Source organism: Loxodonta africana, chromosome 8 (assembly GCF_030014295.1).
Source record: "Loxodonta africana isolate mLoxAfr1 chromosome 8, mLoxAfr1.hap2, whole genome shotgun sequence".
In the NCBI taxonomy this organism is placed as follows: domain Eukaryota; kingdom Metazoa; phylum Chordata; class Mammalia; order Proboscidea; family Elephantidae; genus Loxodonta; species Loxodonta africana.
The window spans coordinates 71,964,839-71,978,431 of NC_087349.1; the positions used below are offsets into that span (position 1 = coordinate 71,964,839).

Sequence of the window (13,593 nt, forward strand, 5' to 3'; positions counted from 1 at the left end):
GCTAAGTAATATGCATAAAGGTACAAGGCCAAGGCTGTAGTCTTATGATGAAAATTCAAAAGACTTTTAAAATATCTACTATAGTTAGAAATGGAAACCCTGGTGGCATAATGGTTAAGAGCTACGGCTGCTAACCAAACGATTGGCAGGTGCTCCTTGGAAACTGCATGGGGCAATTCAACTCTGTCCTATAGGGAAGCTATGAGTTGCAATCAACTTGACAGCAATGGGTTATAGCTAGAAAAGAGAAATTAGGTATACAAACAGGATTCACTTAGATGAGCAGCCAAACCCAAACAAAGCACAAGAATCTTGATTCTTGTCATCTGATCTAACAGTTAGGTCATGTTTACTCTGATTCAGAGACATAAATGGTTATTTACTCAGAGATAAGGGCATGGTGAATGTGAATACAGTCATTTGCCAATATAAAGAATATTAAAAAAGGGAGTATTTTTGAAATTTTCTAAAAATAGGTTTCAGATAAGTTTTCAAACATTGTGCCATTCTACAGAGGTTCAGTAACCATGTAAAACAAGAGATATTTATTAAATGCCTCCTAAGTCAAGGCATTCTGATAACCACTGTTCGCAAGTTTACATATTTTGACTTCCAAGCTGCCTCATTATATTTTTTCTTCGATTGTCTTTTTTGGTTGACTACTTCCTGACATCTCATCAGTACGTTCTTCCTGCAATAAAAATTCAAAGTTCTCTCTGGGGTAGCCCACTAACTACCTTAATCTAATTCCCAGCATGTGAATTTTTATTAGCTCTTATCCCAATGGCTAAAACCTTTTGGCATCTCACTTTCCATTTTGTAACCCATTGATCACAGAGAGATTCCAGAGGAAAGAGCTCTTCTCTCTCATATCCAGAGAACTGACTTTTAAGGATGATCTGATACATTCAGGAATTTCCTATTTGAATTATTTTATAATTACATTACATTGCTGTTTATATATCACTGCATCAGTGTAGACTCTAGATTTATAAAATGTAGCCATGGTGTGATTTAGTTCCTTTGGCATTTACCACACTAAGATTAGCTGAGCACAAAGTGGTGGCTTTAGAAATATGATAAATTACAAAAAGTGCTCATAGCTACACTTACTAATCTCAGCAAAGGAGTTCATAACTGTTATGGGCTGAATTGTATCCCCCCAAAATATGTGTTGTACATCCTAACCTCTGCCTGTGACTATAATCCCATTTGTGAATGGATTGTGTTTGTTATGTTAGTGTAGCAGGATTAGGTTATATCAATGAGGATTAATAAAAATAAAATGAGGCAAAATTAGGATGTATCCTGAATCAATCTCTTTTGAGATACAAAAAAGATTAAACAAGCAAACAAGAGAAGCAGAGATGGGGGCAAAAGAGATGCCAAGCCATATGAAGATCACCCAGAAGCAAAAGCTCAAAGAGCCAACAGAGAAAGAAAGCATTTCCTGAGAGCTAGCACCCTGAACTCAGACTTCAAGCCCCCTAAACTGTCAGAAAATCAATTTCTGTTTGTTAAAGCCACCTACTTGTGGTATTTCTGTAACAGCAGCACTAGATAACTAAGACAATAACCAAATTAGCTGTACTTTTTTTTTTTTTATTTGTTTAATGGAAACCCTGTTGGCATAGTGGTTAAGTACTACAGCTGCTAACCAAAGGGTCGGCAGTTTGAATCCTCCAGGTGCTCCTTGGAAACTTTGTGCGGCAGTTCTAACCTGTCCTATAGGGTCGCTATGAGTTGGAATCGACTCAATGGCACTGGGTTTGGTTTTTGGTTTTTTGGTATTTGTTTAACGTATTTATGGTATGAAGGAGAAATTTTTAAAAATCTGCAAATTTAAAAATATTTTGTTTATAATTTGCACTTAGTAATAATATTGAAGAAGAAACATTAAATTATTTATATTTCATGGCCATGCTTTAATATATCTCTAACAAAGTAGAAAGTAAAAGTAAATAACTATCTTTCTTAAATGGGGTAAGGGTTGTACCAAGGAATCTATGGAGAATCTCTTTCAGCCCCAAGATTCTCTGATGCACATTTCTGATTGAAATGTCATATAGAATATTATCACCTACCTGTTATTTCAAAAGTGATGGATAGAAAAGGTGCAGCACTAGACTTCCATGTACTCTGATATTTACTTTCTGAAATAACAGGGAAATAGCACCATAAGCAATGTTTTTTTTATTTTTCCTTCAACTTTGACAAAGGTGAACTAGTTCCTGGAAACTGTATATAAAAGACTACAATGTAAAAATTTTCATCCTATTTAGGGGCAGTGTTACTGTTTTACTTTAATTTCATTGCAAAACAGAGAAACACTAGATCTCTATCCATTCTTCTATCTGTCCACCTTTCAATTGTCCTTCCATTTGTCCATCTTTTCATTGATCTTCCAAACCTTTCTGTTGGTCTATCTCATTCTATACCATTATACAGGCTCATTCATTATATGGGTTTTCCTTCTTAATAGCCCCACATACCACAGACCTTACCCAGGTTTTAATGTAGATTATTTGATACGTTTGCTTCAGAGAAACTTTCTTCTTTTGGTTTCCTGTAATATCCATCGTAAGCTTCATGGTGCTTTATAACTAACACTTTGTTTTCCCTCATTAAAAAGTATGCTCAGTCAGTATCAAATGGAAGAATTTCTTGAGCTACTGTTGCTAAAATCTACTTTAATTTCATTTTAAACTCTTAAAAAATCAATTCAAGTTCATGCATCCAATGATCAGTAATGCTTTAATCAGTTTTCTAGGACTTATACAGATCACCTCCCCACGGGGAAGGCCTCTTTCTTTCATGTTCTGATAAGGGTAGATTTTACACCAGCATAAACTGGACACTTTTCACAGCCAATTGAAATTCTGAGCAGCTGGCTGAAGAAAGATTGTCAAGGGTTTTATTGCTAATTCTCGTCAGAGGGAACTTGCTGAGCCTTTCTTCCAAAGAAGTGACAGTGGAAATTTTGCTCACCTGAATATTCTGGGCGAAAGGTTGTCAGGGTTGGGAGGGCTACCTATAACCAGCAGCAGTACACGAATCAAACGTAAATACTCTCCAAAATCAAGTAGATTTATTTTCCTAGCTGTCTACAGATCCGATCACCAAGTTAATCTAGATTCTGATAATTCAACTGTATAATTCAACAATTATACTACACACATTGTGAGTTAATAGCACATATTTTGACTTTCTGGAAATTAAAAACATCAGCTCCAAGGAGGAAAGTTTTCTTGGCCACTGTGGTAGGCCAGGATATAGTAGTGAATATACCAGTGACTAGGTGCCTGGGTAAGCTAATATACCCTGTCCTAAAAAAAAAAAAAATTATTTTTTTTTGCACTAAGGTGATCATTACCAGTCATCTGTGTAATCTGATGTGCCAATATAATAAAGCCTAAATGAATTCCATATCACTTGCTTCTGGTAATTTTGCATCAAGAAATTTTAATTTTAAGTTAAGGTATTTTATTTTGAGTTAAGATAATTTTAACACCTTGGTTACATGTGAGAACGATTCATCCAAAGAACAAATAGTGTGAACCTGCAAGTAGAACAATCTAGACTTTTTTCTTTAAATTAAATAACATAAGAATTGGTCTTAGGTTGGTTTGTTCATGGTTACAGAGCCAGGGTTTTTGAGATTAGTGACTTATTCGTTGTTGGGGAGTTGTTTTGTTTCCATAAGGTGAGCTTTCATTCTTCCATATTTTTGAAGAAAGATTGTGAACAGTCCTCACAGCCCTCAGTTTAATTGTTCTCTAATCACACTTCTTTATAGCCATTAGATGTCATCCCTGGCATGCTGGTGTGCTCAGTAAGTTTCCTACTGGAAAATGTTAAATGCTTCTGGGGGGTAACCTTCAAAGCCTAAGTTCTGAAGACAAAATATACAACTTCTAGAGAGAATCAGCTGTCTACAAAGACTATAAGAGGTTAGTATTCTTGGTACTTGACATGAAAGGGCAAAAATCCCTGAGTTATTCATTTTACATATTTACATGATAAATATTAATTTTAGGTGAATTAATGACTTCTTTTTTTATCTATTGACCTTTACATTCGCATTTACTTTAGTCCAAGAGATACATCTTAATAATGACATTGTTTTTGTATGTCTTTCTTTCTGTGACTTTTATTTTTGATGGTCTGCAGTGGTTTGGTAGAGGTGGGAGGACACTATGAAAAAATTATTTTTAAAATGTCTAGTTGCAATTCAGAATTCTGAAGGATCTTTTGAAAGTAATAACCTACAGGACATTATTGACATTCAGAAACTAAAATCTGATCTACCTCTAGCAATGAAATTATACTACTCTGAAAGGACTGCTATAATAAATCTACCAAACAGTGTTAAAAAGCAGCCATTAAAATGGGCAGGAAAATATTAAGGCACTAACATTATGTGTTTTATGCAACTTCCTTGCAACCTCGAGATACATTAGTAGTAAAATGTATCCCTAGGCTATATTCCTAAATGAGTTGACATGCTGTGTAAAGTTAGTGGACATAGAACAATTAAATTTTAGAAGTTGCAAATGCAAAACTTGAGTGTTTATCTTCCATGACCTCTGTACACGACCGGTGAAAGGGGAGCTCTCTCCTTTCCTGGTTTTAACAGTACCGATTTCTCTTGGTTCTTTCCCCTCTTCTCTGATAATTCTTACTCAGGTTCCTGCCCTGAATTCTCTCCGTTTTTAGTCTTTCAACTGCCAGTATCTACTAGGGTCTTTATCCTGATTCTTTACCCTCTCCAATCGACATGCTTCCTAGGAAACACTATCCTGTCAACAATTTGCCAAGTACAACATGCTATCTCTACTGCTGAAATTTGTCTTTTTTGTTTTTCAGATCTTTAGCAGCATACCCTAATACATGATTTGCACAGAATAAATTCCCTCTTGTATTTCTGATCCATTTGTCTCTATGCTTCGTCACCCAGTTCAAGTGACACCTCTTCCATGAAGGGTTCTATTTGTAAGATTCCACAACACTCATTCCAAATCACATCAGTAATCCATATCATATTGTATTATAACTATTAGCTTGTTAATCTGACCTTATGATGAATGCGAGCTCTTTAATGACATGAATTTTTTTTTTTTTTTTTATATTTCCATCCTCACTAACTTGCATGATTTTGGGAACTTTGTTGTTCCAGATATTCGATTAGTAGCTATTGACTAGATTAGCCAAGGAAGTTCTGCTGTCCTTCAGGTATTCATATTCTTGTTCACGTAAACTTACCCAACCCAGTGCCCTCGAATCGATTCCAACTCATAGTGACCCTGTGCGACAGAGTAGAACTGCCCCACAGAGTTTCCAAGGAGCACCTGGCGGATTCGAACTTAAGAGCCACCAATTCAATATAAACTTGATCCAGTAATGGCAAGAATTTCACAGTAATATTAATACACAATTATATATTCTTAAAATACTAAAGTCCTGGACACCTTGAATTCATTTGTCCTTTCGTATACCACCAAGGTTTCATTTTTTTTTTTTTGGTTCGTATACTTACTGCATCTGTTCTTCAAACTGAGATTTAAAAAAAAAAATCTAATATATGTCTGGCAAACTACCGAAGAATTTTCTTTTAAAAAAGAGTCATGCATTTGGGTTTAGCTCATCTGATTTTTTTGGTCACTATTAATAGGAAGTTGGACATTAGACTCAATATTTTCCTTCAACTTTCCCTAATTTAAGAGTTAGAATTACCGTACTTTAATATACAATATATTACATTAATGCCTTTTACTATAGTTTATTCTGTATTTATTCTATATTCCAATTAAAATTTTCACTCAATACCATAATAATTTTTCCTACCACATTATAAACAACAAAATAAGATGCTGTTTACAAAGAGGCTTTACTTGTTACATAAAGAAAAAAATTAGAATATATGCTTGCATTGTACGTGTATACTTACATGATTTTTATTCTTTTTTATAATTAATTACTCCAGCTTAATTTTGACTAAGAGCTTGAAATAGGAAGGCATTTAAGTCAAAAAATTTAAAGACTGTCTTGTCAGTAAATCAGAAAAAAAAAAATCAGAACTGACTAAAAATGGAGTCGTATTAAAGGTTTTATAATCATAACTTGGATTACTGTTCATTTTTTTTATAGTGGATTCCAACCATAACGTGAGCAGAAAATAGGCTCTTCACACTCCTAATTAATGTATTTCTCCAGTGTGTTGACATGTTTGGTCTCCATGAGTGACCAAACATGTAATCACACTGATCAAAATCAGTGATTTTGCAAAGAAAATCAAGTTCACCTTCTTTATCCTTGTGGGCGTTCAAATGCGAGAGGACGTATTCGTTCGCCTGCACGCAGTACACCTCTCGGGTCTGGACCCCTCCTCCGCACAGAGCTGTCTGGTTTCCCCTCCTCTTATCTTGCTGACTGAGCAAAGGGTCCACGCGGCACTCAGTCCACTCGGTAGTTCTCCAGCCATATCTAAATAAAGAAAATGCCAGCAACCATATTTTATTTTACTGAATAAAACTTTTCTCCACTCTAGTTTTTTTTAAATTAAGAAAATTAACCTAAGAAACGTTTTTCCCTTTAATCAATCTTAGACTACATCTTTGGTGCAGATTCAGTTTCAAGCCTTCCTCTTCCTCAGTCCTTAACAGGGCTCCGTTCAAAAAGGGGTTAAATTTAGGGCGATCCTGTTTCAATAGCAACTACTGGAAGTTCCTTATAAATGTTTTATGAAAAGAGAGCATAAAGCTGAAAACATGAAATTTTATGTTCAATTAAGCTAAGCCCAGGCCTCCCCTTTCTTGATGCTTATAAACAAAGGACTGAATTTAAGAATGGGACACATTCCAAGTGATGAGCACAAACATTCCTTTTACTTTTAGTAAAATATATAAATATTGCTTCTTCATACTGGATAAAAATTATAATTGTTAGGATTTAAAATGTGTAACAGAATGATTTAGGATTTTCATTGCCAAGAATAACAATGCTTTTTGTTCTGTACAGGAGCATCCTTGATGAGTGATGAAAAAAGCTGACCTTTCTAATCAGTGGAGCACAGGAAAGATGAGCTTTGGTTCTAAATTTAAGTACCAATCAAGATTATGACTTGAAAGAAATGTCAGGGGATTGTCAGCCCAACACGTGCTTTAAGGAGATAGTCAGGGAACCATTTCCCGATGCCACTGAAGATAGAAAGTGATGGAATTTCTCCACCTGAAGGAAAGTGGATAGTCTAAAAGCACAAAAAAAAATGGCTCACATAACACTTTGTGTCACTACAACCAAGTGGCTTCCTTAGTAATCAGATTAACAGCCAATGTCGGTACAAGTGGATGTGCTAATGTTCATCTCAATTAGACAAAAAGGTTAAACAGGGCCTGCCATGTCTGATCTAGATGCTTCCCACAGTCAACGGTAAAGTTTCATGACAGTAAAGCTGACCTTCATGCCCGTTTTCCATTTTTATAAGTGGGGATTCATCACTAACACAGTTGCAGGACTGGGTCATCAAGGAACAACACTATTGACACTTGTTTATAAAGAAAGTATAGCACTTGGGTCAGTTCTAAAAAACATGAGTAATTGATGCCTGGGGTGAGGGAAAGAAAGAAAAGAGTCATCCGTTAGTGGAGTAAAACTGAAAATTATATATATATATTTTATATATATATATATATATATATAGTTTTAATAGACTGGGGTCTCAATCTAGGTCATCCTAAAGAGTCCTGTGAGAAGAATGCATTTTCAACAATAACTGTTAATTGTTTACACATTCTAAGAAAAATGGGGGACACAGATGCTCAGGGATGTTTATCTTGTTAATGGTGTTTGAATATATGAGGAAATAAAAAAGCAAACCCATTGCCATCAAGTCGATTCTGACTCATAGCAACCCTACAGGACAGAATAGAACTGCCCCATAGGGTTTCCAAGGAGTGGCTGATGGATTCAACCTGTTAACTTTTTGGTTAGCAGCTGAGCTCTTAACCATTGGGCCATCAGGGTTCCAAATATGTGACAGGAAAAATAATAAAAGTATCCAGCATGAGGGAAAATTGAGGAATCCCATAGGAGAGAAAACACTTTGGAAATTCCGGCAACTTCTTGAGCTGAATATACAAAGAACACAATAGTCAGTGGAACAAGAAGAGATGTTAGGAAGGAAACCCTCTGTGGGGTTTTCAGTTACCTGTTACTTTAGGGAGAATGGGCGTTTCCAAAATGCTGCTGAGTTGAAGAGCTCAGATAAATTATAACTATATTTGTTACTGCTATTATTATTTGTAACAACAGTAATGTTAATTTTTTTGCTTACTGGTTCATGAAGTTCCAGCTGTACACATACATACTCTTTAAGCAGTATCCCAGGGAGGCTCTCAAAGAAGCTCATGCATATTTATCATGAAACTAAGATTTTTTAACATTACTTTATAAATAACCTATTTTCAGATAAAGCTGAAATAATTATTATTGCCAAAATAATTCACAGCAATGTCTTGGAAGTGATCATTTTTAAGAACAAAAAGGATACTGCAACATTGCCAAATAATTGAGAACTATTCTTATTTCGCCTGAATTCTATGAACATTTATTGGGCACTTACTGTGTTCCAGGCTCTCATAAGAGCTGGTGATGAAAAAAAAAAAAAAAAAAAATTAATGAGCATACCATATTTTTATGCAAATAATATGCTCCTTCTGGATTTGTTTGCCAGCTACACCCCACACCCTTCCCCCCCACACCAGGCACTCTCCCAAATGCTGCCATGCCAATCCTCTTCTACATGTTGCTGTGAGAAAAAAAAAAAGCCTAGGGCTTACCTTGTGGGAAGGGGGAGGCAGGCAAAGTCACAGAAGGCGTGCATTATTTGCATAGAATATGGTAATACTTGTCCTCAAAAAGCTTACAGTCTCCTTATTCTGAAGTAGTATTTTACTCTTTTCAATAATAGGATTTGTTATTATGTACAGTACTGAATTTCAATAATACTTGCACAGTGAGCAACAGAAACCAGTATTTTGCAAGTTCATTTCACCTTATAGAACAGGGGTGGACCAACTATGACCCAAGGGCCAAAGTGACCCTATCACTTCTTTTTTATAAATAAAGTTTTATTGGAACATAGCCATACTAATTTGTTTACATATTGTCTACGGCTACAATGGCAGAGTTGATTTGTTGCAACAGAGAAATATTTGACATGTTACAAAAAATGTTTGCCAACCCCTGTTATGGAAAATGAAGAAAACAGAATTTATACTAAAAATCTACATGGAGATTTTGAAATTTAGTTTGTTAAGGACACCTTTTCCCCTGTATAGCCTGTATTTCTTTTATAACAGTATTTATAAAGTGATGCTTCATTTTTTCTAGTTATAATGCACAAAAATCAAACAGCTGGAGGAACATGCAATTTGGGCAGATGCTTCAGCAGAGACTACAGTCTCTTTATTTACTCACGTGGCACAAGGTGCGATGCCGTCTCCCTGGGATACACAGGCTTCTGTTTCTTCAAGTTCTGGGCACTCCTTTTCACTGCCAAGAGGAAACTGCCTGATGGTGCGTGTCCTTACACGAGCGCCTTTAGGTGACACCGTATCATAGCATGTTTTTGAGCACGGGCTCCATTCTGACCACTCAGACACCTGGCACTCTTTGGTGATCACACAGGACTGGAAGGTCAAGGGAAGCTTCTCTTGCTGGCAAAAGCTGCAAAAAATCATTGGTATTCTCACCACAGATTCACAGGCAGTTATGAACTTTGTCTTCTACACTCAAAAGTAAAATCAGGTTGGACATTTTTATTTCTACTTGGAGGTGCAATAGCAATTTCACTGAAAATATATCAACATTTACAACGTGAAAAAGCAGTTAGATTCAAAATTAACATTTGCATTTCTGCTGTTTTGTAAGGGTTGTTAAACTATTCATAGTAAAGAGAAAATAAAGGGATTAAGCAAGATTAGCGGAAACTTAGTTTACCATATTGTTCAATTCACTCATTCCAGATTTGCTTTAATTTAGAAAATGGGAAACCAATAACTGTTAACATATGCTAATTTTTTTTTCTCTTTAGTGATTTAAAATAAACATGCCTGGCTAACTTAGTACAATACTGTCTTGAAAAGGAAAAAGTAAGTTAATATACACCTAATAGTATTTTTTAATATCATTTTGAAACTTTAGCTGTAACAAGCATGTGTGCTTATTGATATACATCAAGCTTTTAAATTCACACTTTAATAGAGTATATATAAATGGTTATCCTAATTAGATATAAGTATTAAAATATGAATCTATTTATATCTACAGTTAGAGATATCCTCTAAATATATCTCCACTATTTATTTTATTACTAAAGTATTTATGTTCAAGCTGTTATTATCTTGAGTTAGAGGGATGTTAGACTCTAAATTGTAATGACTACATACAAAGATGAAGATGATACTATGGTTGCCAGTCACTAAGGGGGTATGTACTTTGAGGAATTTTCCTGGAATTGGATGGACTTGTGTTGGTTCTTAGTTGAACTTTTGACCATTCTTAATAACCAGTGGTACAGTTTATTAGCAGAGGCAGCCTGTCACCATGGCAGAGTCATCTGGCCCAATGAGAGAATGCATTGAAAATTCTGTCTCCTCATTCAGGTACTATATTTCTCTGTGATAATCAACCATAGAGAGAAGCAGGTTCCTTTTAATGTAACAATTCAAATTCAATCCTCTTAATCCTACTGGCATATGCACCAAGATTGCATTCCTAGGAGACAATTATAGCTCAAAACATCAAAGTCAATTTGTCTGAGCTGAGAGGTGTGGGAAGTAGAATCACCTGATAACAGAGGTCAGAGGGCTGTCTATGTGAGTTAGCTCTGTTTTCCCTATAACAACAGAGAGGACTAAAATCCCATTTCTACTCAAATGTCATGTATTGAGTGTTAACGAGCAGGGGGCCTATGAAAATGATGATGATAACAACTAATACAGAAAATAAATGTTGAGTGCTTACTATGTGTCATAACCCAGAGGTAGTCATTCAAATAGAACAAGGGGATACTGTGTGGTTTTGTAAGTCAGGAAAGGTGTGCTTCAGGGCTGTATCCTTTCGCCATACTCATTCAATCTGTATACTGAGCAAATAATCAAGAAGATAGACTATACGAACAAGAACAGGGCATCAGAATTGGAGGAAGACTCATTAACAACCTGTGATATGCAGATGACACAACCTTGCTTGCTGAAAGTGAAGAGGACTTGAATAACTTACTAATGAAGATCAAAGACTACATACAGCCTTCAGTATGGATTACACCTCAACATAAAGAAAACAAAAATCTTCACAACTGGACCAATAAGCAACATCATGATAAACGGGGAAAATAATAAAGTTGTCAAAGATTTCATTTTACTTGGATCCACAATCAATGCTTATGGAAGCAGCAGTGAAGAAATAAAACAATGTATTGTGTTGGGCAAATCTGCTTTAAAAGACCTCTTTAAAGTCTTCAAAAGCAAAGATGTCACTTTGAGGACTAAGGTGTGCCTGACCCAAGCCATGGTATTTTCAATCGCCTCATATTTTTTTTTTTTCATATGCATGGGAAAGCTAGACAACAAATAAGGACAGCCAAAGAAGAACTGATGCCTTTGAATTAAGATGTTGGCAAAGAATATTGAATATACCATGGACTGTCAGAAGAATGAACAAATTTGTCTTGGGAGTAGTACAGCCAGAATGCTCCTTAGAAGCAAGGATGGCAAGACTTCATCTCCTATACTTTGGACATGTTATCAGGAGGGATCAGTCCCTGGAGAAGGACACCATGCTTGGTAAAGTAGACAGTCAGCAATAAAAAGGAAGACCCTCAGTGAGATGGATTGACACAGTGGCTGCAACAACCAGCTGAAGCCTAACAATTGTGATGATGGCACAGGACTGGGCAGTTTCGTTCTGTTGTACATGGAGTCGCTATGAATCGGAGCCGACTCAATGGCACCTAACAACAACAACAATGTGCCAACACTATTCAACTCCTTACGTATTTTAAAGGTATTAAATTATCTAAACTTCAGAACAACCTTTTGAAGTAAGGTGTTATGCTTACTTCAACTTCACAGGTGAGGAATCTGAGCCACAGGAAGGTTAAGAAATTTTCCCAAGGTCTTGTTTAGTGAGTGGTGGAGCTGAGTATATGATAAGAATGGGTTAACCTTCATTGAATGTCTGCTATGAGTTATATACTGTGTTGAGTTTACCTAGAATATCCATGTAATCCTAAATCTACTCTGTAAGTTGGAGATCTGCCTTTCTTTTTTACAGATAAGGAAATAGACTTAAAATTTCCAACTCTATATTCCAGTTCATACAGTAAGAAAATCAAACAAAACTCACTGCTGTCAAGCTGATTCCGACTCATAGTGACCCTATAGGACAGAGCAGAACTGCCCCATAGAGTTCCAAAGAGTGCCTGGTGGATTTGAACTGCCGACCTCTTGTTTGGCAGCCATAGTACTTAACCACTACACCACCAGGGTTTCCAATAATGGGCTGGAATTCAAACAGGAACTTTCTGCTTATGAGGGTAGAAACAAAGACAATGGCCATTGAAACAAAAAGAAGTTACAAGCAACTAGAAAGGGAGAGTTAGAAACTGAAAACCTGGTGGATAGTTGAAGGAGTTTAAAGAGAACTAAATAACTTGGACGTTTCTAGCTTTGCCCATCTGGTGAGCTGTATTCAAACTGTCTAAAACGGAGAACATAGAAGCAAGTTTCTAGTAGTTAATAAGTGAGTGTAACATTAACTTCTTGATTTGGTATGGATATATATACAGTAGGCAGAAATTTCCAGTAAGCAGTCATAATTAAGAGTCAGCATTCAGTTTAAATCTCTGGATGGCATATCTATTCAAGAAATCAGGAGCCTAACAGAGTTCAAGTTCCCAAAGGGTATTCTTTGGAGCCCTGGGGGGTGCAGTGGTTAAGAGCTCAGCTGCTAACCAGAAGGTCAACAGTTCAAATCCACCAGCTGCTCCTTAGAAACCCTATGGGGCAGCTCTACTCTGTCCTATAGGGTCATTATGAGTTGGAATCAACTCCATGGCAATGGGTTTGGGTTTGGATCAGCGCTCACAGCCAAGGCCACAGGAGAAGATGAGCGCTCACATCGAGGCTGCATAATTCACACATGGTGGTACAGTGGGCTTGGTAGGATCAGCAGCCCTATGATGTTTATTGATTTCATTTTGTGATTGCTAGTGAAACTAAATTCAATAGTTACTAAATTATTCAGCTGCCATCCCCTACCATTCTCTGCTTTATTCTGACCATGCAAAAAGTTGACACCATACAGCTTGAGAGAACTGTATGTTCTAGTTCAAAATGGTTTTCACAATAACACGCCACTTTGAGAAGCCAAAGGCATGGGTTATGCTTCTGCAAGGGTGGCCTGCTAGGAGATGTGATGGTCACTCTGGCAGCTTCCTTTTCATTTATGTGCCATGTTCAGGATAGCCCAGATGACTAAGACTGGATAGAACAAATGCTTGGCTTTGGAACAGAGCAGATGTTACTTCAC

At 36.4% G+C, this 13,593-nt stretch overlaps 1 protein-coding gene across 1 annotated transcript in view; it reads right to left on the minus strand.

The window, feature by feature from the left end:
• THSD7A (thrombospondin type 1 domain containing 7A) overlaps window positions 1–13,593 on the minus strand; it is a 287,180-nt gene that overhangs the window by 230,469 nt on the left and 43,118 nt on the right. Inside the window, exons 2-3 of the mRNA XM_023544392.2 lie at window positions 9,478–9,726; window positions 6,302–6,483 (exon numbers count right to left, since the gene is read on the minus strand). Coding sequence (XP_023400160.1) covers window positions 6,302–6,483; window positions 9,478–9,726 — 431 coding nt within the window. The remainder of the gene's footprint in view (window positions 1–6,301; window positions 6,484–9,477; window positions 9,727–13,593) is intronic.